Source organism: Entelurus aequoreus, linkage group LG07 (genome assembly GCF_033978785.1).
Source record: "Entelurus aequoreus isolate RoL-2023_Sb linkage group LG07, RoL_Eaeq_v1.1, whole genome shotgun sequence".
In the NCBI taxonomy this organism is placed as follows: Eukaryota; Metazoa; Chordata; class Actinopteri; order Syngnathiformes; family Syngnathidae; genus Entelurus; species Entelurus aequoreus.
Window position 1 is genome coordinate 29,005,638 of NC_084737.1, and position 27,822 is coordinate 29,033,459.

At 42.6% G+C, this 27,822-nt stretch overlaps 2 protein-coding genes and 1 long non-coding RNA gene across 5 annotated transcripts in view; 2 read left to right on the forward strand and 1 right to left on the reverse strand.

The window, feature by feature from the left end:
• LOC133653631 (receptor tyrosine-protein kinase erbB-3-like) overlaps nt 1-3,876 on the forward strand; it is a 45,561-nt gene extending 41,685 nt beyond the window's left edge. For both annotated transcript variants that reach the window (XM_062053130.1, XM_062053129.1), the window contains exons 27-28: nt 2,210-2,513; nt 2,581-3,876. In XM_062053130.1, coding sequence (XP_061909114.1) covers nt 2,210-2,513; nt 2,581-3,377 — 1,101 coding nt within the window. In that variant the 3' untranslated portion in view covers nt 3,378-3,876. The remainder of the gene's footprint in view (nt 1-2,209; nt 2,514-2,580) is intronic.
• Nucleotides 97-14,641, reverse strand: LOC133653652 (uncharacterized). Of its 2 annotated transcripts, none has more exons than XR_009826758.1 (4): nt 14,179-14,641; nt 2,880-3,033; nt 2,700-2,790; nt 97-2,506 (listed from the first exon to the last, which is right to left on the reverse strand). It is a non-coding gene; the product is annotated as an uncharacterized LOC133653652 (long non-coding RNA). The 2 variants fall into 2 exon arrangements; XR_009826759.1 differs by lacking the exon at nt 14,179-14,641 and adding an exon at nt 13,593-13,636.
• Nucleotides 14,227-27,822, forward strand: LOC133653645 (proliferation-associated protein 2G4-like). Its single transcript, XM_062053164.1, has 13 exons — nt 14,227-14,418; nt 16,594-16,722; nt 16,801-16,906; nt 18,463-18,532; nt 18,620-18,712; nt 18,797-18,860; nt 18,931-19,009; nt 21,989-22,067; nt 22,160-22,293; nt 26,377-26,471; nt 26,552-26,679; nt 26,851-26,904; nt 26,983-27,822. Exons 1-13 carry the CDS (start codon nt 14,331-14,333, stop codon nt 27,040-27,042), a joined length of 1,179 nt encoding a protein of 392 aa, XP_061909148.1. The 5' UTR covers nt 14,227-14,330; the 3' UTR covers nt 27,043-27,822.

The following is a 27,822-nucleotide window of genomic DNA, read 5'->3' on the forward strand; positions in this document are numbered from 1 at the left end:
ATAAAAAACAAGGCAGAGGTTTCATTTAACAAGTATATTTAATATTGTTGACCACTGTAACATTACACACAGTTTGAACAGTAACACTGAGGAGGTTGTCTGAGACACCACTTATCTACCACACACAACACTGTCCTTTCAACCATTCCTAAAAGACTCTGCGATTTAGCCTCCAACAAATAACAGGAGTTAGAAACATTCCGGTCACCTTCTGTGACCAGAATGCCATTTGTGTCATTTCTTTACAAATGAATGTGTCATGTCTGTGATCATGTTTTGTTTGGCCATATGCTGTTTTGGTTTTTGGACTCTTTTTAGTTCCTGTTTGGTCACCATAGCAACCCATTAGTTCGACCTGCTTCACGTTTTCCCTCACGCACCTGTTGTTAATCATGTCTGTGTTATTTAAGCTTGTCATTTTCTGTTGGTCGGCCTGGCGACATTAACTCTGTTAACTCTGTTACCCTGGTCATTCATGCTTGTATTACATGCCATAGATTTCATGCTTTTTGACGTCACAGTAAGTGTTATTTATTTCATGTTCATAGTTTTTTGCCCAAGTGCTAGTGTTGTTTTCTTAGCCAAGTTTGTACTTCCGCCTTGTGCGCGTCTTTTGTTTCTTTTGTTGGTGTAAAAATAAATCATGTCTTTACCTTCACGCCTTGTCCACTCCAACGATTCTTGCATCTCGGGAAAACGAACAATCCACAGGCCACGTCCTGACAGAATGGAATGCTAACGTGGGGGATTCCGACTATTATTGGCTGGTAGTAGTCGATCCACAGCAATCGTTCTGCCACACAATTACCCCAATGCTAACAAGGGGAAAATACACTTCAACGACTGTCTTTGGCTTTGACATTCAAGATTTCTTTTGTTTTCATCTGAGCAGTTGTTTTTCTCACTACAATAGGGTGAAACCATCCTTAACCAAGCACACCCTCCTGGTTTTGGAGTAAAAATATTTGGGGTTCTGGCACAAGCCGATAGACTAGATCTGACCAATTTAAGTCTATGAGCATGAACTGATAAAGCCTACTGATGTATTGGCACCAGCCGCTAGACTAGAACTAACGTACCTAAATCTAAGTCTAGATCTGACTAATCAAAGTCTTTGAGCACCAACTGATGAACCCTACTCGGATGAAAGGCGAAACGTGTTCTAAGACAAACCAAACAGTCCAGTTGTGATCGATTGAACGCCCTGGGATAATACTGTGTTTGAATATTTAATTAAGTGATTCTTTGGCGTACACCACTAGATTGAGCCCGCCAGCCACTACAGTTTGTGAATCCCTATGATAGGCGATTGATCTAATACAGGGGTGTCAAACGTAAGGACGGCGGGCCTCATCATCAGGCCCACAAACAGGTTTTATCCGCCCGGCGAGATGTGCTATGTGCCGTGTTAAAGTATAGGCAACACTTCCGTGTATGGACACAAAGTGATAGTGATAGTAATGATACAAAATGTGGCTTGTCACGATCATGATATTATTGTCAAAGATGTTGTTGCAAATGTAACCTGTGACATTTATACACAAACAAATGCTTTTGATAATCTGTACATTTTGTGTTGTCCTTATGACTGGGGACACATTTTTTGTGTGCACATAAATATGCTGAAAATAATATGTATCCCTTTCTAACTTCATGTGTGATGAATGAAATTCCAAATTCACAAGTTTTGTTGTAGATGAAGCTACATATGTCAGAATAAACCACATGATGTTAGTACATCATTTGAGGTACATGAGTAAATTACATTAATAACATCATAATTTGAGTTTGATATTATTATTCATTTCCTCTTCTGACAGATTAAATATTAACACCAATGGGAGCATTTTAAAACTCTGCCAGACTATTTTCCACCTATTTGACTGATGAACATTATCACATCATTTATTCAGAAAGTATAAATAACAACAAATGAAGATAGAATAATATTAACTGCAACATGTAAGTGAAAAAAACAACATTATGATTTGTACATTTTCAGAATGTGCTTGGTCTATTTTTAAACAAAGAAAAACATTTGAAGTTTTCTTTATTTTTAAGTTATCGTGCCGTGATTTTGCCAGTCAGGCCCATTTGGGGATAGATTTTCCTCCATGTGGCCCCTAAGTTTAAATGAGTTTGACACCCCTGATCTAATACATTCATTTCACGTCCTACCACTGCTTTACAATTTGCTTTTTTATTTTAGTTGTGGTTCCAGAGGTCCCGTCGGAGCTCGGTGAGAACGTTACCGGAGAGGTCAGAGATGAGGGGGAGTGGTATGGAGGCAGAGCTGCGTGAGGAAGGCCTAAGGACTGCAGGTGCTCCTCACAGGGTTCGGCTTGGCTCTGAAAGAGGTCCTCCCCGTTTATCCATCAACCGACACAGGAAGCTCTCAACAGCATCAAGTCCATCCTCGTACAAGGTGTGGACGGCAGGAGAGGAGGAGGAGGAGGAGGAGGTGGACCACTATGGTTACGTCCTTCCTGGGTCACCTGGCACTCCTCTAAGAGGTAAAAAAAAATTAAAAAGGATACGGCATGTGCATTATTTGTTTAATGTTCCATTTTCTTATGTTAGGGCTCCCAGTTTGCAAAGTCAACCATTCTGTGCAGAGAACCTTAAGGTTAACAAAGATGAATCTGCCACTTTTGGTGAAAACTACACCCATGGAGTATGAGGTGATGAGCCATACTCACTCAACAAGGGATGTCTCCTCACTGAATGATGCCCCGTTGGTGGCTCATAGAACCTCACCGTTGCCCTCTCCAATTGTCAAGACTCTTTTACCTGTAGAGGATATGTCCAATGAAGACCTCAGCAGTCAGCGGGTAAATGAGGACTGTGGTGGCAAAATAGACTCCACTGAGAAACATCACCTAGAGCAGATCCAGGCTTTGGAAGACTGCGTGCAGCTCCCACAGGTAAAAGTCAGGTATGAATACATGGATATCAGACGCTCTGACTCCAAAGAGGAAGAGGAGCTGGCACAGGAGAGACATGAAACATCTGCAGCAGAGCCAGAAGACACCACTGAGGAAGAAGAACACCAATTAGGAGATGAAGACACAAATAAACAACAAACACTTGAGGGGAATAAACGTTTGCACGTGCCAGATGTGGTCAAAGATGAGGGAGAGGAGGACTATGAGGAGATGTCCACATTTGAAGGGATACCCAATGGGTGGGAGCAGGCAGACTACCAGAATCTCCCCGTAAAGGGGGAGGTGGGCATGGGCAGCAGCAGGTGTGCAGGGATCGGGGGATACATCAAGGTGTGTGCTGGCTTAGGCGAGCCCGGCAGCAGCTCATCGTTTGACAACCCCGACTACTGGCACAGCAGAATGTTCCTGAAGCCAGATGCTGTACGTACCTAATCATGTGGACTGGGACATGCGCCTGCTGTAACTGTAATCACGGCGCTCTCTGAGTGGGGATATTGTTGAACATTTTTTTAAAGCATCAAGTGAAGGGAAAGTTTCATTTAACAGTGTTATGATGCATTCAATGAGACGATGAGCTGGAGCACACAATAAGTATGAGGCACGAGTCATACCAGAGACTATAAAAATGGGACCCATTACCTCCCTGCTTGGCACTCAGCATCAAGGGTTGGAATTGGGGGTTAAATCACCAAAAATTATTACCGGGCGCGGCACCGCTGCTGCCCACTGCTCCCCTCACCTCTCAGGGGGTGAACAAGTGGATGGGTCAAATGCAGAGGACAAATTTCGCCACACATAGTGTGTGTGTGACAATCTCTGGTACTTTAACTTTAAATTTATGTATATCTGCATTTTGTACATTTCCTTTTAGCATGAATAACTGAACTATTTTGTGAGTATATGTCATCTTTGTTTTACCAATGTATCTATATCAAACAAATGTTTACATTATCTTGACATGTGCTTTTCAGTAAAAAAAAGTGATTAAATCCAAATGTATGTGTGAATTATTCAATAATGATTGATTATAACAGAGATAATTACCTCAAGGAGAGATTAGTTTTGCACTTTTGGGAAAATCTAAATCATGCTTAAGTGCTACTATGTACTCCTTAATCAAATTGGTAATGGAAAAACAGCTATTAATGATATTGATTGCCCCCCCCAAATTCTACCCTAAACCCAAAGGTTGTTGCCCCTTACACAAACTTTGTGTATGTTTCTGTGCACTAAAAACTAATTATTGCATTGATTTGGTTGAAATCAGCTTTTTAAAACTATAAGTAACATGTGTCAAACTCAAGGCCCGGGGTCCATATCAGGCCCACCACATCATTTTATGTGGCCCGCAAAAGCCTGAAATTAATGAACGTCTATTCTTACTAAATGTATCTGTTTTTAAAATTTTGACAGAAAAAACTATTTGTACTGCATGCATGTATGTATTTTAAACATGATGTAATATTGCAACAAATATATTATCATACAGAACATGCTACATTTTTTGTCAAAATCAAAATAAGTACTCGAAGTATCTGCATGACTCATGATTTAAAGCAAGTTATCCATCAGATTGTACAGTGTAAAAAATATTTTTACGGAAAAAAAAAAAACAGAAAAAAAACCTGTAAAAAACTAAATTTTACTGGAAAAAACGGTGGTATTATTTTTCCATTTGCAGTAAGACACTATAAAAACAACTGTAGAGTTTACAGTATAAACAGTAGTACCGTTTCCATTTCCATTTATATATTGTAAAAAACAGGGTTGCACGGTGGGAAACAGGGGTTAGTGTGTGTGCCTCACAATAAGAAGGTCCTGGATTCAATCCCCTGGCTCGGGGTCTTTCTGTGTGGGGTTTGCATGTTCTCCCTGTGACTGCTTGGGTTCCCTCCGGGTACTACGGCTTCCTCCCACCTCCAAAGGGGATAGGTTGATTGGCAACACTAAATTGGCCCTAGTGTGTGAAAGTGTGAATGTTGTCTGTGTTGGCCCTGCGATGAGGTGGCGACTGGTCCAGGGTGTACTCAGCCTTCTGCCCGAATGCAGATGGGATATCAATCTGCAAAATTACACAGTTACACAGTTCTAAAAAAAATTAAATTCTAACTAAATTAATGATTTACCACTTTAGTCATAATTTTTGCGCTTTAGAAACTTCTCTATGACTTGAGCACCAGACTTCTTCTGTTTTTTGTGTCATTACTGCCACAAGTGGTGGAAAATGTGTATTACAGCTGAGTATTGCTGCGACCCAAACGGACCATCGTCTACCTCTTGTCCCTCTTGAGGTCGCGGGGCTGGAGACACCCTAGACCAGTGGTCCCCAACCTTTTTGTAACTGCGGACCGGTCAACGCTTGAAAATTTGTCCCACGGACCACTAAGTGGTAAGTGGTATTTTTATTTTTTTATTTTTTTTTTGTCATAAAAAAATACAATCATGTGTGCTTACGGACTGTATCCCTGCAGACTGTATTGATCTATATTGATATATAATTAGACTTAGACTTAGACAAACTTTAATGATCCACAAGGGAAATTGTTCAACACAGTAGCTCAGTTACAATGATGGAAAGTGCAAGGATGGAAAGGACAATGCAGGTATAAATAGACTAAATATAGTAATATAAAATCTAACATACGTATAAGAATATATACATAATATGTGTACAGTATATTATATATACTGATATATTATATTATGTCCATAACATATATACAATATGTAACAATTACCATGTACAATATTACAGTATATGTGACAGCAGCAGCATAAAATAGAGAGTAGATCCAGCAGATCCAGTAATGTAGGAACCAGAAATATTAATAACAGAAAGAAACAACCCTTTTGTGCGAATGAGTGTGAATGAGTGTAAATGGGGGAGGGAGGTTTTTTGGGTTGGTGCACTAATTGTAAGTGTATCTTGTGTTTTTTATGTTGATTTAATTATTTAAAAAATTAAAAATTGTTAATTTCTTGTGCGGCCTGGTTCCAATCTATCCACAGACCGGTACCGGGCCGCGGCCCGGTGGTTGGGGACCACTGCCCTAGACAGCTAAGGAAACAGATACTTTTGGCGGCCCTCCAGGAGGCCCTAGCGGCCTAACAATGGTTAAGAAATACTGGTCTAAAGCGAAATAATTTGAATAAGCATGGAACAATAGCTCCCACCATAACAATGAATCTATGTATATCAGGCCTGGGCAATTATTTTGACTCGGGGGCCACATTTAGAGAAAAAAATGTGTCTGGGGGCCAGTATATCTATTTTTAGGGACACTAATACAAAACCTCAGAATAACGTCTGCTAAAAACGTTATGACAGACCGCCTTAAAAACGTAATGAAATTTATATTTTTCTATGAACGATAAAACACTAAATATTAACAAAATATGAACGTCACACCCCCTTTCGATCGACATGTTTTACAATCAAGTGAAACGCAACAAAAATGCAACAAACAGTGAAATATGAACGCAAAGTGTACAAAATAAACCCATCTACAATCTGATATATCTCATATATCACTAATCTTTAGAACTTTGTTGTGAAAATCTCCAGTCCGCGTCTGTGGAAACACTTCCCGTCCACACTGCTTGGTGCCTCGTCTGAGCTGCTGTGACGTAGATTACCATAGTAACTAATTAGATGACCATAGTAACTAATTAGATTACCATCCATCCATCTTCTTCCGCTTATCCGAGTTCGGGTCGCGGGGGCAGCAGCCTAAGCAAGGAAGCCCAGCCTTCCCTCTCCCCAGCCACTTGGTCCAGCTCCTCCCGGGGGATCCCGAGGCGTTCCCGGGAGAGATAGTCTTCCCAACGTGTCCTGGGTCTTCCCCGTGGCCTCCTACCGGTCGGATGTGCCCGAAACACCTCCCTAGGGAGGCGTTCGGGTGGCATCCTGACCAGATGCCCGAACCACCTCATCTGGCTCCTCTCGATGTGGAGGAGCAGCGGCTTTACTTTGAGCTCCTCCCGGATGACAGAGCTTCTCACCCTATCTCTAAGGGAGAGCCCCGCCACCCGGCGGACGAAACTCATTTCGGCTGCTTGTACCCGTGATCTTGTCCTTTCGGTCATAACCCAGAGCTCATGACCATTGGTGAGGATGGGAACGTAGATCGACCGGTAAATTGAGAGCTTTGCCTTCCGGCTCAGCTCCTTCTTTACCACAACGGATCGATACAGCGTCCGCATTACTGAAGACGCCGCACCGATCCGCCTGTCGATCTCACGATCCACTCTTCCCCCACTCGTGAACAAGACTCCGAGGTACTTGAACTCCTCCACTTGGGGCAGGGTCTCCTCCCCAACCCGGAGATGGCACTCCACCCTTTTCCGGGCGAGAACCATGGACTCGGACTTGGAGGTGCTGATTCCCATCCCAGTCGCTTCACACTCGGCTGCGAACCGATCCAGTGAGAGTAGTATAGTATATATATATATATATATATATATATATATATATATATATATATACATACACTACCGTTCAAAAGTTTGGGGTCACCCAAACAATTTTGTGGAATAGCCTTCATTTCTAAGAACAGGAATAGACTGTCGAGTTTCAGATGAAAGTTCTCTTTTTCTGGCCATTTTGAGCGTTTAATTGACCCCACAAATGTGATGCTCCAGAAACTCAATCTGCTCAAAGGAAGGTCAGTTTTGTAGCTTCTGTAACGAGCTAAAATGTTTTCAGATGTGTGAACATGATTGCACAAGGGTTTTCTAATCATCAATTAGCCTTCTGAGCCAATGAGCAAACACATTGTACCATTAGAACACTGGAAAGATAGTTGCTGGAAATAGGCCTCTATAGATCTATGTAGATATTGCACCAAAAACCAGACATTTGCAGCTAGAATATTCATTTACCACATTAGCAATGTATAGTGTGTGGTGGATATACACACACAGGACACTTATTAATTATTACGGTTATAATTCACTGCGTTCTAGCCCATGTTTACTTGCATAGGTGCATAGGTGCTTTTACTTTGAAGTGTTGAGACACACCTCTGTGGTGCTGACGTAATTACCTGTGCGACAGTTTGGTGGTTGTGTTGTTCTCTCTGAAAATAAACGGAGTGTTACTTGGCTCTCCAAAGAGGAATAAATCTCCGTCGTTTCTCTGCCTACACTCCTACATTGGTGACCCCTTTTTACTCTTGGACGTTTCCAGAGTTTACTGAACATGTCTGCTACACTAAAGTTGCCCGACTTTTGGGAAGGGAACGCAATTGCGTGGTTCGCACAGGCGGAGGCTCAATTCGCCATCAAAGACATTACGGCGGACGAAACAAAGTTTTATCATGTGGTGGCGTCCCTTACAAGCTCAACTGCGGGGAGAGTGGTGAGTCTGCTAGAACGTCCTCCTGCACGCAACAAATACGCCGCTCTGAAGGCGCATCTACTGGAGACTTTTGGACTTTCTGAATCCGAACGTGCGCGCCAACTCCTCTCACTTCCCGGTCTCGGCGACAGTAAGCCTTCTGAGCTGATGGATCACATGCTGGCTCTGCTGGGAGACCATCAGCCGTGTTTTCTTTTCAAAGAACTATTCCTGCAGCAGCTTCCAGAACAGGTGCGTTTGGCACTTGCGAATTCATCTATTACGGATTTTCGCCAGTTGGCCAGGGAGGCGGACAAATTTTTCTCAGCTGGGAAGAAATGTTTTGCAGCCACGCCCCCTTCCACGTCTACTGCCACCAGTGATGACCATATGCACCAGCCATACTCCATCTCTGCCACCACTACTGTGCCCCGACGTGCAAAGCAGTCAGGAGGATTGTGTTTCTACCACGCCAAGTTTGGCAACAAAGCCAAGAAATGCCTTCCCCCCTGTACATTCAGTGCGTCGGGAAACGCACCGGCCGCCACCTATTAGCAGCCGTGGGTGACGGCCGTACCAGCGGCTTGCTGTTTATTACTGACTCCCTCTCCGGTCGTCGCTTTCTTTGTGACACAGGTGCCCATATGAGTGCGCTGCCAGCATCAGCCACAGACATTCGAGCAGGGCCGTGTGGCCCCCCCCTTCTGGCCGCAAATGGCAGCACAATCCACACCTTTGGCACACGCACTGTGACAGTGAGTTTTGCTGGTCAGCGTTTTACCTGGGATTTTGTGTCAGCAAAGGTGTCCACTCCCCTGTTGGGTGCTGATTTCTTGTTTGCCAACAAGCTTCTAGTGGATGTGAGGAACCGCCGCCTCGTCCACGCTGAAACATTCGGCTCATTTCCCTGTGAACACAGTGACACTGCCCCGATGAAGCTGTCCAGTGCCCTCTCGCCCGCTGATGACTTTTCTCACCTCCTCAAGGAGTTCTCAGACATCACCGCACCTACCTTCTCCTCCGCCTCCGCCAAACATGGTGTGTCGCACTACATCTCCACCAATGGCCCGCCTGTGCACGCCAAAGCCCGGCGCCTTGACCCACACAAGCTCAGTATCGCAAGAGCTGAGTTCGACGCCATGGAACGCCTTGGCATCGTCCGCCGGTCGAACAGTCCCTGGGCCTCCCCCCTTCACCTGGTGCCAAAGCCCAATGGTGGTTGGCGCCCGTGCGGCGACTACCGACGCCTTAATGCTGTCACTACGCCGGACCGGTACCCTATTCCACACATCCATGACTTTTCTGCCCACCTGGCGGGTGCGTCTATTTTTTCTAAAGTGGACCTCGTCCGGGGCTATCACCAGGTACCAGTTCAGCCTCAGGACATTCCCAAAACAGCGGTGATTACCCCATTCGGGCTTTTTGAGTTTCTACGGATGCCATTCGGACTAAAAAATGCTGCCCAGACCTTTCAGCGATTGATGGACACGGTGCTGCGTGACTTGTCATTCGTTTTTGTCTACCTGGACGATATCCTAGTGGCCAGCACGTCTGAGGCAGAGCACCTATCACACCTGCGTCTTCTCTTCAGTCGTCTCCAGCAGCACGGCTTGATCATCAACCCAGCGAAATGCCAGTTTGGACTGTCTTCCATGGATTTCCTGGGCCACCACATCACTACAGCAGGGGCGATTCCTCTGCCGTCAAAGGTGGAGGCAGTGTTGGGGCTTCCGCAGCCTCACACTGTCAAGGCTCTACAAGAGTTCTGCGGCATGGTCAATTTTTACCACCGTTTTGTGCCTCGGGCTGCCGACCTTATGCGCCCCCTATACAGCGCTCTCAAGGGTAAAAAAACTTCTAAGCATGCCCTTTCTTGGTCCACGGACATGTTGGCAGCTTTCTCTGCTACAAAGGATGCACTCGCGGACGCAACTATGCTGGCTCACCCGGTGCCTGACGCCCCTGTTGCTCTGACCACGGACGCCTCAGACTATGCTGTTGGTGCTGTTCTCCAGCAGTTGGTCAATAGTGTTTGGCAACCTCTCGCTTTTTTCAGCCGCCAACTTAGGTCCAGTGAGCAGAAATATAGCACTTTTGACCGTGAACTCCTCGCCCTGTATTTAGCCATCCGTCATTTCCGTTTCCTGCTGGAAGCCCGTCCGTTCACTGCCTTTGTGGATCACAAGCCTTTGACCTTCGCCATGGCCAAGGTGTCGGAACCATGGTCTGCCAGGCAACAGCGCCACCTAGCTTTTATTTCTGAATTTACCACGGACATTAAACATGTGTCAGGAAAAGACAATCCCGTGGCTGACTGCCTCTCCCGTGTGGTCATTGGTGCTGTCCACCTTGGAATAGACTATGCCCGAATGGCTGTGGACCAAGTTTCGGACCCCGACATTCAGGCGTACAGAACAGCGGTCACTGGCCTCCAGTTGGCGGACGTCCCGTTCGGCGATGCCGGCACAACGCTGCTCTGCGACGTATCTCTGGACCTGCCCCGTCCTGTGGTGCCGCAGGTCTGGAGACGGCAAGTTTTCGACGCCATACATGGCCTCTCGCACCCAGGCAGCAAGCCGTCACAGCGTCTCGTGGCAGCAAAGTTTGTCTGGCATGGCCTCAAGAAGGACATTCGCGACTGGGTCAGGACCTGTGTGGCATGCCAACGCGCTAAGATCCATCGCCATGTTAAGGCCCCGTTGGAGCAGTTTGCAGTTCCCGAAAGACGTTTTGACCACGTCAACGTTGACCTGGTAGGACCCCTTCCTCCCTCCAGGGGATTTACTCACCTTCTGACTATGGTGGACCGGACCACCCGTTGGCCGGAGGTTGTCCCACTGTCGGCAACGACATCAGCTGATGTGGCCCGGGCCTTCATTGGTACCTGGGTCGCCCGGTATGGTGCCCCATCTGACCTTTCGTCTGATCGTGGCCCCCAGTTTACTTCCGAGCTCTGGAATACTGTTGCCTGTCAGTTGGGTGTCTCACTCCACCGCACTACAGCATACCACCCTCAAGCAAACGGCATGTGTGAACGTTTTCACAGGGACATGAAGGCCGCCCTTAAGGCTTCTCTCACAGACGACGGCTGGGTCGACAAGCTCCCGTGGGTGATGCTGGGGATTAGAACTGCGCCTAAAGAGGACCTCCTGTCTTCCTCAGCGGAGTTAGTTTATGGCCAGACCCTCAGAGTCCCAGGTGAATTTATACCCCGCACTACAGTCCCCTGGTCTGCTTCTGACCAGCGGCGTAGCCTCATGGACACTGCCCGTACCTTCCTACCAGTCCCGACCTCGCACCACTGCTTGCCCCAGGTGCACATTCCCCCTGACCTGCGAGCAGCGGGGTACGTGTTCATCCGCCACGATGCCCATAGGGGGCCCTTGCAACCACCATACGACGGTCCTTATCGGGTTGTGGAGGCTGGGGATAAGACATTTGTCATTGACATTGGGGGCAGACTGGATCGCGTCTCAGTGGACCGGCTGAAGCCAGCCCACCTGGATTTGGGCCGTTCAGTTGAGGTGGCTCAGGCACCACGTCGCGGTCGACCCCCACACTGCCAACCGACGTCTGCTCGCCGTCAGCAGCCGGCTGTCACCCTCCCGCTTCACCCCCCTCCACCTGCCCAGGAGCTTCGGAATCGCTTTGGGCGGGTCATTCGGGTCCCTGGTCGTTTCACTGGGCCAGTTCTTGTGAATTCTGGGGGGACGTGTGTGGTGGATATACACACACAGGACACTTATTAATTATTACGGTTATAATTCACTGCGTTCTAGCCCATGTTTACTTGCATAGGTGCATAGGTGCTTTTACTTTGAAGTGTTGAGACACACCTCTGTGGTGCTGACGTAATTACCTGTGCGACAGTTTGGTGGTTGTGTTGTTCTCTCTGAAAATAAACGGAGTGTTACTTGGCTCTCCAAAGAGGAATAAATCTCCGTCGTTTCTCTGCCTACACTCCTACAAGAGTGTATTTCTTTAAAGTTAAGACTAGTTTAAAGTTATCTTCATTGAAAATAAGGACATTTCAATGTGACCCCAAACTTTTGAACGGTAGTGTATATATATAGTATAGTAACTAATTAGATTACCATAGTAACTGGTATATCATCCAAAAGCGCAGATTCCAACCATTGAAATACTTTGTATAGTTCAAGACTTACGGTCATTAGAAAACATGACTGCACATCATAATGGCAGCTACACTTTCCATCTTGAAGGCCTACTGAAATGAAATGTTCTTATTTAAACGGGGATAGCAGGTCCATTCTATGTGTCATACTTGATCATTTTGCGATATTGCCATATTTTTGCTGAACGGATTTAGTAGAGAACATCGACGATAAAGTTTTGGTCGCTGATAAAAAAGCCTTGCCTGTACCGGAAGTAGCGTGACGTCACAGGTTGAAGAGCTCCTCACATTTGCACATTGTTTACACCAGCAGCGAGAGCGGTTCGGACCGAGAAAGCGACGATTACCCCATTAATTAGAGCCAGGATGAAAGATTTGTGGATGAGGAACGTGAGAGTGAAGGATTAGAGTGCAGTGCAGGACGTATCTTTTTTCGCTCTGACCGTAACTTAGGTACAAGGGCTCATTGGATTCCACACTCTCTCCTTTTTCTATTGTGGATCACTGATTTGTATTTTAAACCACCTCGGATACTATATCCTCTTGAAAATGAGAGTCGAGAACGCGAAATGGACATTCACAGTGACTTTTATCTCCACGACAATACATCGGCGAAGCACTTTAGCTACGGAGCTAACGTGATAGCATCGTGCTTAACTGCATATATAAACAGAAGAAATAAGCCCCTGACTGGAAGGATAGACCGAAGATCAACAATACTACTATTACTATTAAACCCTGGACCTGTAACCACACGGTTAATGCTGTACCGCCTGGCGAAGCCTAGCAATGCTGTTGCTAACGACGCCATTAAAGCTAGCTTAGCTACGGGACCTCGACAGAGCTATGCTAAAAACATTAGCTCTCCACCTATGCCAGCCCTCATCTGCTCATCACGACCCGTGCTCACCTGCGTTCCAGCGATCGACGGCGCGACAAAGGACTTCACCACGATGATCGGTGCGGTCGGCGGCCCGGAGACGGAGGAAGTCAAGGTGAGGACAGCGACGCGGCAGCGGACGGGGGACGGCGTTGTAGCTTTCGACGACACCCCGGCCGCCATCAGAGTCGGCAAGAAACATACGTTTCCCCAAAGTTACGTACGTGACATGCACATAGCGCCACGCACGTACAGGCAAGCGATCAAATGTTTGGAAGCCAAAGCTGTACTCACGGTAGCGCGTCTGCTATCCAACTCAAAGTCCTCCTGGTTGTGTTGCTGTAGGCAGCCGCTAATACACTGATCCCACCTACAGCTTTCTTCTTTGCAGTCTCCATTGTTAATTGAACAAATTGCAAAAGATTCACCAACACAGATGTCCAGAATACTGTGGAATTATGTGGTGAAAACAGACGACTTAAGCTGGCGACCGTGCTATTCCAAAATGTCTCCTTCAACCCTTGACGTCACGCGCAAACGTCATCATACCCAGACCTTTTCAACCGGAAGTTTCCCGGGAAATTTAAAATTGCACTTTATAAGTTAACCCGGCCGTATTGGCATGCGTTGCAATGTTAAGATTTCATCATTGATATATAAACTATCAGACTGCGTGGTCGGTAGTAGTGGGTTTCAGTAGGCCTTTAAAGATCTAAAAAAAATATTTGGGATAGTCTGGCGGGCCAGATTGAAAAGCTTAACGGGCTGCATGTGGCCCCCGGGCCTTAATTTGCCCAGGTCTGATGTAGATGGTGGATGTTTTACAATCTGTACACACGAGCAAATAACCTACAAAGACGAAAACGTGAACTATCTTAACTTGACTGTGCATCTTTGTCAATAGGCGGGGCCTCGCGGTTGTAGGCTAGCTGCTGAAGCCCTGGCGGGCGACGACAGAGCGCGGCGTGGTTCATCCTGACGCTCACTGTCACCGGCTAGGATTGGAGAAAGTTATTCGGATATACTGCCAACATGTCTGGTGATGAAGAAACCGAGGAGCAGACCGTCGCCGACGACTTGGTGGTAACCAAGTACAAGATGGGAGCCGAGATAGCTAACCGTAAGTAGTTGTAGAGTTAAATGTCAGCATCCTGCTCATGTTAGCTAGCCTAGCAGCTGCTGTGCCATGTGCCACAGCGCAGACAAACGCCTTCATTTTCACTAAGTTATCTTCCCGTCAAAACCAAGCATTATTTGGACAAAGCTACACCATTAAGAAGCGGTTTCTGTAAAATCCCACCAGTTGTTTATCGTCACGTTATTGCCACATTAGCACTAGCTAGCTAGGCAGCTAAGTGGCTGAGTAATGGCAAGCGTCTTTTAGCTCCAAGTGCTAACAGATACTGGCAAGTAAAATGTTTACGCTAAGGCCTGGGACCTTGATTAAAATATAGATTAGAACGAAGGCGTAGGATCAGCTAATATTATAGCGTCGAATCTTGCGCTTAAGCTGTTGTCTTACCTTACTTTTTTGGTGAATGGTTCACATTTAATGTCAAACTAGGTCATATTACACAAATAACATTACAATATCATATAGCTTTGTTTATTATATGTGAAATTTAAATGAATGGCATGTATTCTCTAAATAGGTTAATTGCTTGTTGTAAGTCAACATTGGCTATTGTGATATTGCTACTAGAAATTGTTGGCCCCTCATTTAACTTAAGGATGTTCACATGCATTTTTAAGCACAATCTAGTGAATGATAGAACAGTGTAAATGTTCTACCTAGTGTGGAACTCAATTTGATCAAGTCTCTGGGTTTTTTTTCAACAATTTTTGATATTTCATGTGCTTTGTTTATTTATGAGACTCACCCCCCCACCACATCCCACCTCCCCGGATTGTAAATACCGTATTTTTCGGAGTATAAGTCGCACCGGCCGAAAATGCATAATAAAGAAGGGAAAAAACATATATAAGTCGCACTGGAGTATAATTCGCATTTTGAGGGGAAATTTATTTGATAAAACCCAACACCAAGAATAGACATTTGAAAGGCAATTTAAATTAAATAAAGAATAGTGAACAACAGGCTGAATAAGTGTACGTTATATGACGCATAAATAACCAACTGAGAACGTGCCTGGTATGTTAACGTAACATATTATGGTAAGAGTCATTCAAATAACTATAACATATAGAACATGCTATATGTTTACCAAACAATCTGTCACTCCTAATCGCTAAATCCCATGAAATCTTATACGTCTAGTCTCTTTCGGGAATGAGCTAAATAATATTATTTTATATTTTACGGTAATGTGTTAATAATTTCACACATAAGTCGCTCCAGAGTATAAGTCGCACCCCCGGCCAAACTATGAAAAAAACTGCGACTTATAGTCCGAAAAATACGGTAATCAAATGTATATACTTGTTCTTATGCTTTCTGAGCTCACTATGTTCACTGCTCACTGTACATATCCTACGAAGTCAGACCTAAACTGTTTCAATGTCCATTTCTCAGATGATATAATTGTTGATGACTGATATCAACCAAACCTAACCCCCCCACCCCCCACCCCAACCCCCTCCACATCCCACCCCCCGGATTGTAAATAATGTAAATAATTCAATGTATATACTCTGATGATTAACTTCTGTGATGACTGTATTATGCTGATAGTATATATTTGTACCATGAATTGATTAACGTTGACCCCGACTTAAACAAGTTGAAAAACGTATTCGGGTGTTACCATTTAGTGGTCAATTGCAATCTACTAATAAAAGTTTCAATCAATCAAAAACAATGTAACAAACTAAATCAGGCTTGACCAAAGTCCGGTTCAGGGGAAATTTGTGCTCAAAGCCTATTCTTAATATTTACAGAATATCAGAATTGAACATTTATTAACTACATTTTGAGATATAGGCTGTTTTCCTTTAACCATATTTACCTGCACAGCATTTTTTGACCTACAGATTCGGAATGATATCTTAGGTTTTACTCTGAAGTAATTTAGATCACTGTTATCATTTGTACACTTTTCTAATGGTTTCATTTATAAGACTTGGTAAAAATGTATTTGATTTCATTGTTTTGTTTACCAGTACGAGGACAAGTAAAATGTCTTTATAAAGTCAGCAAAGAAAGCAACAATGCAAGAGAGATCCTAATTCTTTCCACCAGCGATTCAAAAGGACAAGTTCAACTATTAGCTAGTATTTTGTATATTTCAGGTGAGTAATCCATTTAGTTGTTAAATATTTTTTCCCCATCTTGCAGATGTCCTAAAGATGGTGGTTGCGGCTGCCACGGCTGGTGTCTCTGTGGTCAGCCTGTGTGAAAAGGGAGATGCGTTCATCCTGACAGAAACTGGGAAAATCTTCAAGAGGGAAAAAGACATGAAGAAAGGTATGTGTCGATGTATGTTCGTATATTCAGGTGGTATCACACGTTTCCCTAAGATACTGTATTATCTCTCCTTTTCAGGTATCGCCTTTCCGACTTGCGTGTCGGTTAATAATTGCGTGTGCCACCACTCCCCACTCAAGAGCGACCCTGATGTCATTCTTAAAGACGACGACTTGGTCAAAGTGTAAGCTGCTGAAACAGCTGATATTTATTATTTTAGAAATGTTGACATTCATTTTTAGTAGGGATGTAACGATTGATCGATAGATTGATTTCAGGTTTTCCTCTTAATTTAACTAAATATGGCGCACTACCACGGCAAAATCATGGCCGCCACAACTTAAAAATACGTTGTTTTTTTTATGTGAAAACTAATTAAATTTAATATAACAAGCAGTAGAAAATGGATGCATGGATAATGCATTACAGCCTACAGAATAAGTCAAAAGTCTGACACTCGCTATTTTTAACTTGTATTTAGAATCTCATGATAACAGCCGGCGTAATTCCAACAGGTTTTACCTCCGGTGCAGACACTTTTGTCTCTGTGCTTCCCCAGACACACACCAACACTTCTTGATTTTCCGTCAATACGCTTCCAGAAAAAATACTTTGATCACCAAACACAGCGCTGCTGAAAGCGGATGTTGTGATATAAACAAGACGCACACGATTGGAGTGTGGTCATCATGTCTGCGATTTGAATGTTACTGAAATATATCCCAGATATACCCGCAGACAGCGATCTACAAAACGTGCAAATATTAAGTGGACTTTTAAGGAGAATGTCCAAATGGAGCAGCAGCACGAAGCAAGTGTGACATCAGGCTTGCTGCAGCTGGCGTTTCGTCAGGGATATCAAGGGACAGAAGTAGTTTCTAAACACAAGTACATTCTATAATAACACCAGAAAAATATGCTAGATTTCTTGCTAGTCAGTTTTAATAAAGAAAAAGTCACTAAAAGTCTCTACACACTAAAAAAAATCTCAACAGAGTACATTGTACAATAAGCAGCAACAATTGAAAATAGAGCAAAACAATGTAACATAAAAATATATGTTAATATTAATTAACACATCCATCTATCCATCCATCCATTTTCTTCCGCTTATTTAAATGTATGTACTGTATACATTTTTTGAGCCATTTTAATGGAAAAATCATATTATAGCAAATTAAACAAAGATGTCGTGGTGACCACGCCCCCACTGCCTCAGGTATCTTGGCAATCTAGGGGAAACCCTGGATTTATATTCCTAAAATTCAAGAATATTGATATGTGCTGGGCTATTTAGCTTTGTAGAAGATAAATATCAATCTCACAGTACAAACTACTGCTCTGAAAATGTGGAAAATCTGTCTTTGAAGTTAAGGCCATTTTATCTGCCCAGTGACACCCCCCCCCCCCCCCCCACCCACCCCCCGCTGTAATTATCTTGGGTGATTTGAACCACAGTAATCTATGGTAATTCCCTTTACAAGAAATGATAGGAATATGCAGTGTCCTGCATCCTGTATTTTTTTCACAGTCACACTGGTTGAATTTTTAGCTAAAAAGTTACTGAATCTGTTTCAACTCATTGAATAATTTCGTATCGTATCGTTCTACCTTCTAAATAAACTATTGTCCCTGAATGGTATCGGCAACATCAAATCACGAATCGAATCGAATTGTTAAAACAAATCGTTGCAGCCCTAATTTTTAGTAATTGTTTGTTTTTCTCCTGTGTGTGTTCAGGGATCTGGGTGTGCATGTTGATGGCTTTATCTCCAACGTGGCTCACAGCTTTGTAGTTGGCGTTACCAAGGTAAAACAGCAAGGAACTGACTTAAAAGCAGTATTTTTTTACAGCCAGTTTGTCTTCCGTGTATGTAATGTTTTTATGTCTTTGCAGGATAAACCACTGACAGGCCGCAAGGCTGACGTCATCACAGCAGCTCATCTGTGCGCCGAGGCTGCTCTGCGTCTTGTCAAGCCAGGAAACCAGGTGACGTTCTCCCACGATCAAATCTGATATAGTCATAATTTTGCAGTTTCCACCTCATCTAATCATTCTTTTTCTCCTTTTCAGAACACACAGGTCACAGAGGCGTGGAACAAGATTGCAAAGTCATTCAACTGCTCACCAATCGAAGGTGGGTGTCTGCAAATTGCATGTCTAAAAGCGTGCATGAGACAATTTTAATTTGATATGTATGTTTTCAGGCCTGCTATCCCATCAGCTCAAACAGCACGTCATAGATGGAGAGAAAACTATTATCCAGAATCCAACGGACCAGCAAAAGTGAGTTCAGTGAAGCCATTAATTTCCATTAAGCAGTTTACCGTAGTCAGACTGCACTTCAGCGTCCCCACGTTAGAGTTTGGCTTGCATTTGGACAGGGTGTGCAGGTTGTATGGTGATACCTGTGTCAGCAATGTAACTGGCATCACGGGAACATCACATCACATCAGTACAACACATAAAAATTACACAATGACTTCAACAAAAAGGACACAGTAAGCAAAGGAGCACAATGAAGCTTTGTTTGGGAAAATGCTTAGTGTATTCTTACTAGTGCCGTGAATGTCATATGCAAATATTTTCAAAATATTTACTTCATTTATTTGCTCAAAACTTAACCGTTTGATCTCAAGTTTCGTCAGGGTGATGAAACGGTTTATGAAAAAAATCCTGAACTGTTGGGTTGGCCTGACACAGTTAGTGTGTGTGTTGTTCGGCTCATATGTTTTTTCTATGTGTTACTAATAAAGGTGGAGGAAATTATTGTAAATCGACGTACAAAATTCCAAATATTGCTTATATTGTGGAACCTCATTAGTTCTTAATATAGTAAAACGCATTTCCCCATAAACAGCAATGTTAACATGAATAATAGGTTCTCGCCTTGACAAAAGTCCCTATTCAGTGCTGTACGGTGCAACAAATTTACTCGCAAACGCGCCTAAAAATGGACCTTGCAACTTTTAAAAAATTAAATAAATAAAAATAAAAATGTTGTACATGTGTGAAAAGGGATTTCAACCCTTTTATCGCGTTTTGTGCTAAAGTAAATCCATCCAAATTTGATAAAACTACAGTAAAATTTTCCCCCGTCTGTACAGTACGTTTGAAATAAATTTAAACCTTAACCAAATTATTAATCATTAGCGCTGAGAGCTTTGTGTATCCCCCCGCCCCTCTCCTATAATAATGTTTACTTATAAAAATACCACTGTTAAAGGTCAATTATTTTTATGTTGCTGCTGGCGTTTAAACAGGTCCTCTTAAACCTGGGCACTTTATTTCACATTTTGTTCTTTTGTGTTTTTGTTAGCTAAATCATTTAGCATATCTACCGTATTTTTCGCACTATAAGGCACACCGGATTATAAGGCGCACCTTCAATGAATGGCATATTTCAATACTTTGTTCATATATTAGGCGCACCGGATTATAAGGCGCACCTATGCATCCATTAGATGGAGCTGCGCTAAAGGGAATGTCAACAAAACAGTCAGACAGGTCAGTCAAACTTTATTAATAGATTACACACCAGCGTTCTGACAACTCTGTTCACTCCCAAAATGAATAAACGGGTGATTTACTCGTGTTACGTAAATCGAACGTTAGTGCTATCACAATATAGTAACACTCGAAATAGTGCAGAGCAATAACAATATATCAATCAATCATCAATCAATGTTTATTTATATAGCCCTAAATCACAAGTGTCTCAAAGGGCTGCCATCATCAGTATCAATAACTCAACGTTGCTCAAACGTTAGTGTCACACAACACAACACACAAATAAACATGTAAAGCTCACTTTATGAAGTTATTCCTCATCCACGAATCGCTCGAATTCTTCTTCTTCAGTGTCCGAATTAAACAGTTGGGCGAATACGGCATCCAACATGCCCGGCTCCGTCTCGTCGAAGTCATCATTAATCGAGTCAGTTTCGCTGCTGTTGTCCAACAGTTCAGTGACAATTCCTGCCTTCCTGAAAGCTCGGACCACAGTTGAGACTGAATCAGCCCAGGCATTTACAAGCCACTGGCGGATAGTGGCGTATGTCGTCCGGCGCTGTCTCCGTCTTGGTGAACGTGTGTTCGCCTTTTGTCATCCACTGTTCCCACGCAGTTAGCAGTCTAGCTTCGAATGCCCTGTTGACACCAATATCTAGAGGTTGGAGTTCTTTTGTCAATCCATCCGGAATGACGGCGAATATTGAATTAAGCGCTTAAGCGTGTCTCTTAATGTGATGTTATGAGCTAGCGAATATAACTACACTACCCAGCATGCAACCGGAGTGACGAGCATGCGCGGTAGCCCTGAGAAGCATTGTTGTATGTCGTCATGCCGGCAGTTAGAATGTGGTTATGAGCACGCTGTGAGTAAACGTTGAGAACTCAGCCAACGCGCCTCGTCTGCATTATTTATAATTTGACAGACAACACACTTAATAGGAGCCATTTTGGGGTCTTTACATAAACACACAAATGGAAATGAAACGTCATATATCCCAGCATGCACCGCACGCTTCTTTTTCTACGGGGGCAGCTGCTTCAAAAAGATGGCGGCTGTTTACCGTAGTTGCGAGACCTAAACTTTATGAAAATGAAGTTTGTTGTAGGCTCAATATTTGTCCATATATAAGGCGCACCGAATTATAAGGCGCACTGTCAGCTTTTGACAAAATTGGAGGTTTTTAGGTGCGCTTCATAGTGCGGAAAATACGGTAAATGTTTTTTTTAAAAAGATTGGAGATTGTAATGGACTTTTCTTATATTATTTTCAAGGCTTTTTCTTTTTTTCTTATCTCACAACACCTCTTAGGTTGGGATCCTATTATGCAAAACCTAATCGTCTTACTTGTTGATACCTGTTTTTGTATATTTGGGATCCCCATCAATCCTGAAAATTGAAAAACAAGGCATGGTGAAAATATCTAGTTACGTCCACAAATATTTCCATTTATGGGTTAGTTTATGGGCCAAACTGTATCGGGATATGGGTTTTGGTCCATATCGCACAGCCCTAAACTTGTGTTAGCGACAATGGGAGAGGGAGGTTTTTTTGGGTTGGTGCACTAATTGTAAGTGTATCATGTGTTTTTTATGTTCAATTACCGTAATAAAAAAATAATAATACAAAAATATTTTTTTAATATATTTTTTTCTTGTGCGGCCCGGTACCAATTGATCCACGGACCGGTAACGGGCCGCGACCTGGTGGTTGGGGACTACTGCACTAGTAGATTACTTTGTGTTTTCTTGTAGGAAGGACCATGAGAAGGCTGAGTTTGAGGTGCATGAAGTGTATGCAGTGGATGTACTTGTCAGCACTGGAGAGGGCAAGGTTAGTCAATCTTTTTACATAAATTTCCAATAGTCCCTTTTTAAAGTACCAGAATGTTTAAAAAAAAAAAATTTGCTATATTTTAAATTCAGGCAAAGGACGGCGGTCTAAGGACCACGGTATACAAACGAGACCCCAACAAGGTGTACGGATTAAAGATGAAGACCTCCCGGATGTTCTTCAGTGAGATGGAGAGACGCTTTGATAAAATGGCATTCACTCTGAGGTAACACTTGTTGATGATGTGTTTTTTTCCAAGCCGACCTGCTTCTCAAGACAGATACCGATAACAAAGTGGCAGATATTTTTTAAATGTAACTGTAGTTTGTGTACACCTGGGGGTAAGACAAGGATTTGACAAACTAAACCTGTAGATTTTTCCTGACAAACCACAGTACCCTTCAACAAGGGTTTGTCATTGAGCTCCATCATTTCCATGATGAAAACACAGATCTCCTTAGACCTCATCTTTTTTCACCTTTCAAATGTTGCGGCGATAGGAGCAAGCTCCGGGCCTTTTTTTGCGGTTGGCGTTGAGGCAGCTTCTTTAGCAAGGTGTCCTTGTAGGCTTTTAAATAACCTTTATAGTGATAATTGTGTTTCAGGTGGCTGATATGGTTTGATGTGTTAAACGGTAATGTTTCCCTCTTCGCAGAGTGTTTGCAGATCATTTAGGGCAAAAAGTCGTTCTCTGATACGGTGAAGAAGTCCTACACAGTTGACGCCATGTTTGTTTGCGATGAGCTCTGGGAAAGTTTACATTAGACTTACTTACAGCATGGCAAGAAGAGAAAAGAAGCGCTTGATTTCCTCACCTTAACACACCTAGAGCAAACTACAGATGATCTGGCCTCAGTGACATCATAATATTTTTACATTGGCCAATAATTATCTGTGATATTTATCCTGCACCCTGACATTTAAATATGCCATTGTTTTTACTACAGACAAAACGCCAGAGTTGACCACAATTCATTACATGACGATGGTCGACTTTTGATTTGTTCTAAGGAATAACTAAATAAAATAATAACCCAGACAGTCGAATCGTGTGCGGAGGAACGGAGGATTAAACATGGAGCTGACTTTGTTGCGTAATCTTCATTCTTCTTCTTTGCTAATACTGTCAACTTTTTTGATAAATTATCCATATTGTGCCGGGGACAGAGATGAATGGACTAGACTGACCACGCGGCATACTTGCATGAGACCAAACCGATTGCAACATTCCTGACCTGCAGGGATGTGACAGCCTGTGTCCAAAACAGTTAAAAGCAAGTGGTTGTCTGAAAGGGGAACTGCACTTTTTTTATTTTGCCTATTGTTCACAATACTTATGAGAGACAAGAAGACAAAAGTTTATTTTATTCCTTTTTATTTTAACTTGTAAAAATCAGCTCGTTGTAGGTGGCTAGCAATGCAACTAAAGGTACAGTGTTTCCCATAAACTGCCAAGATACCTGTGGCGGTGGGGGCGTGGCTATGGGCGTGGTCACATGACATCATCGAGTAATTTGCATAATTTACTACAATGATATGATTTTCTCTAAAAAGGCTCAAAAAATGTATACTTACTAATTAATAATAACAGTTTTGTTTTAAACGTCCATCCATCCATCCATCCATTTTACAATATAATTACAACACTTTATGTACATAATTATATACAGATTTGAACAATAAGTTATTCACTGAAATATATTTATTAATTGTGGTTAAGTAAATCTGAACAGCCGATATGGGCATCTACATCAACTATATGATTTGCCTGAGAAGCTGGACAGGACAAAAAAAAAAGTTTAAAAAAAAAAAAAAAATGTTTGTGCCGGCCTTAATTCTTTCGTGGTGGGCCGCCACAAATAAATTAATGTGTGGGAAACACTGACCTTACTAGGTCAACGTATATCTCCATATACGGTAAAGGTTTACCTGAAAAACTTTGCACAAGTCTGTAATTTTTATCCAGTTGTAGTCAAAAAGTGTTTTTTTTTTCCTGTCCTCTTCTTGTGGGGCAGACTGGCTCGTACATGCACACGCATGCTAAAATCCTCCACTGTTGCCCTTTCTCATAAAAAGTAGTGTATAGTTCTAACTTATATCTTTTTGTAGAGTCAATATAGAAGCGCTAAAACCTACAAAATGGTTGACAGAATGGTGATGTAGTAAAATGGGGTTTGGCCTGAAAAGAGCTTTGGCTTGTAAATTGCCCTCAAAGCAGCGCACTCCAAAGAGTCGGTCATAAAACGGTTTGAAAATGGTCCGTAAAACTAAATCTTTGCAAACATTTTACCAGATCACCAACATTAAATGTTATGTAGACCACAAGGAAGTATTTTAATTATAGGAAAACAAATCCTAGTGTGAACCCCTTTTATGTATGAATACGATTTATTCTACTCCTAACGAGCGGAAGCTGCCATGCAAGGCGCTAACCACGACCCATCAGAAAAAAGTTTGAGGTTCAGTGTCTTGACAAGGACACCTCGACATGAGCTCAAACTAGTAACCCTCCGGTTACAAGATGGCAACTCTACCCGCTCAGCCATGCCGCCTCACACATTTAAAATAAAATAAAAAAGCACATTAAATAAAATAAAAAACACCAGATAATTTAGATGTTCGCTATCAGGAAATAGGCTTATGTCTCGCATTGCATCACTCGCGCCAACATTTGCATTTCTAGATTTTTGACAGCCTTTAATACGCTTTACTTTGACCTGAGGGTTTTTTGTACTCAGGCACCCCTGATGTCCTCTATTTAGCTGAATTTCGTTGTTTTTCTACCCAAAGTGGTATTTTTAGATTTCCCTATAAAACCTCTTAACTCGGCCACGCTCTGGCGCACCGCGGTTAGCTGGCTGCTTAGAGCTAACCACGGCAGCAGGCTGAGTACACCCGAGAGTACAGCCTACACTAACTGACTTGTTCACGCTTTCCAGCGCACTGTGGCTAGCTGGATAGAGTCAAGTAGGCCGAGTGCAGCCTGTGCTAACTGGCTGAGGTCAACAGCTAACTGGGGGCTAACAGTGAGGCATAAGCATCACAATGAAGCAGCAGCAGTGAGTGAGTAGAAGAAGACTACTCACTCAACCCTGAAAAAAAAATCTAAATTGCAAAAATCTGACTTTTGTCAACGACTGGACAACAAAGTATGAATGTTGAGCAAGTGCTTGAATCATTATTTCCTGGTGGACCTTTTAAGCGACGGACTCGTTGATTCAGATAAGCAGCAACAATGGTAGAAGTCCCAGCGTGTAAGCTAATCATGAAACTTGGTCAAACATTTTTAAGTAGATATTGTGCATAAAGATATTGAGTTTGTTTTGTATTTAAATTGCTGACTTCATGATTTATTTTGTATTTGTTGTTATTTGTCTGAGAGTAGCAACACTGGCCTATCAAAGCCCATTTAATACATGTAACTCTAAATTTGACCAGTAGAGGGCGATAACGCTCCATCTTAGGTTTAAATCGTGTGATATATATTGTGTGCAGTGTTTGGTGTGTGAATGTTGTGTAATTTTTACATGTGTAAATATTTTTAGTTTATTGTGTGAATGTATTAACACTAAACCTTCTATTTTATTTATGTAAAATATTCAATGGACATTAATTATGGAAAATACACAAGACGTTATACTTTTGTAATGCTTATTTTATGTTTATATTTTCATCCTTACAAACCTAGCAAAATAATTCAAAAGGAACATCAATCCTCAACAAAACTTCTGAAGCGTGTGCAGCTTTTAACTAGTAGCAAGGGCAGAATAATGAATTTATTGACCGTGCAGTGTGAAAGCCGATGTGTTTACTTTGCAATTAAGTAAACACAGTTTCAAAGAAATATAACTTGCGGAGGCACTTTCCAACGAAACATCCACATTTCGCTGCCCTTGGGCTCTTGAAACTGTGGCCCTCTTTATCATGTAGTTATATGGGCCTGACATAAACCATGGATGTCGTACATTCTTTGAATGGTAAAGATATTTTGTCAACGAAAACAATGAACTATTGATGATGTGGTACGGTCATGAAAAAGAGGTGTGGCTTTCAGTTAATAGCATCTAATAGAAGTCATTTCTAAGTTTTTTTTCTTGCATTTTTACAGAATTTCTATGTAGGAAATGCCTTCCAAAACATTTAAAAAATGATAAAATATTTTCCAACTTCAAAGGGCATGGCAAAAAGGGCCCCCTTGAACCTCTGCTGATATTTTTCAATTCCTCTTCTTTTTTTCCCCCCTCACTGAGTAGTTTCCATATTGCACATTTGGTCCCTCTGATTCTTCTCCACTTCATTTTTGCCTCAGAGCATTTGAGGATGAGGTCAAGGCCAGGCTGGGTGTGGTGGAGTGTGCAAAGCATGATTTGATACAGCCTTTCAATGTTCTGCAGGAGAAAGAGGGTAAGCAGCCATCTTGCTTTTTTCAGTCTTGATAAATCATTTTCTCCCTGCTAACTGAGCACAACCCTCTTTGTGCTCAGGTGAGTTTGTAGCCCAGTTCAAGTTCACTGTACTGCTCATGGCCAACGGACCACTGCGAATTACAAACAGTCTCCATGAACCTGAGTTCTATAAGTCGGAGCTCGAAGTGGAAGACCCAGATTTAAAGGTAAGACGTGTTTGAAGAATGGGACATCTCATCCTTTGCTTGTGAAGATGATGCCTGACTAACGGGTTGCCATTTGGGACTGAGTCAGCATTTTCAAAGCCATTAAGTGTTGATGTACTGTGTCCTCATGAGGTTATGGAATTCATTTTCTTTCTTTTTTTGTCTATTTAGGCTTTGCTTCAAAGCTCAGCCAGCCGCAAGACACAAAAGAAAAAGAAAAAGAAGGTGAGTAATAAATTAGCTTGATACAGGTCATTGGTGCTCCTCGTTTGGATTATAATACATTTCCCTCCTTTCATTAAGGCCTCAAAGACTGTGGAGAGTGCAACAGGACAGGCTATGGAGACTGAAGCTGCAGAATAAATTGCCACATACAGCAATTTGTGATGCACTCCAAGAACAGACGTCAGAAACGCTTCTGTCCCAGCTGTCTGAGGCACTCGGTGCACGGCTGCTCCCAACACTTCCAAAATCTAACATGTCAGTCTGGGATGAAGCTGCTACTAAATGATTTCACTGCATCTAAAAAAAACTCTTGACACATCTCAAGTAAATATTGTTGTTCTTGAAGCAGCTTTTGTCTCTACAACAGTGAATACAACTCATCGGGAGTTTTTTTTTTATGTGTGTATTAATACGGTAAATTCACACGGGTATTATTACCATTTGACCCTGAACCTTCATCCCACAGTAAATGCATTGAAACAATATTGTCAAATAATGGTCAGAACTGTCAGTGTTATTGTGTGGCGCTCACAGATTGCTTCCTTCACCTGATGCCAAGGCAACTATGGTACTTCAGCTTCTTGTGTGCACTGATACGTCCATGTAACTACTTTCACACAAGGTACAGGTTTGACACAGTAAGCAAAATACAGATCTTTGTTTGGTTTATATACTAGTACTTTGTACTGTGTATACTGCTAGGCATTATAGATACTGACAATATGACAAGATATACTGGATGAGAAATTCACAGATGAGCTGTGGAAGCAACAACCTTGCATGGGTTGTGTGCATTTAGCCTTGTTTCTCCACCAGGTCTGATAGTATGTGTTTACATAAGTCCTCAAATGGATCATTTTGTAAAACAAACCATAGTTTCAGAGACTATTTTTGGAATAATTAAAAAGCTGCCTGACA

Bases quoted from the DNA above. Each gene is read 5' to 3' on its own strand.
- LOC133653645 (XM_062053164.1), top strand. From the start codon at position 14,331: ATGTCTGGTGATGAAGAAACCGAGGAGCAGACCGTCGCCGACGACTTG. The intron at 16,723-16,800 runs GTATGTGTCGAT...TCTCCTTTTCAG, and splicing joins GGAAAAAGACATGAAGAAAG to GTATCGCCTTTCCGACTTGC. The intron at 26,905-26,982 runs GTGAGTAATAAA...CCTTTCATTAAG, and splicing joins AAAAGAAAAAGAAAAAGAAG to GCCTCAAAGACTGTGGAGAG.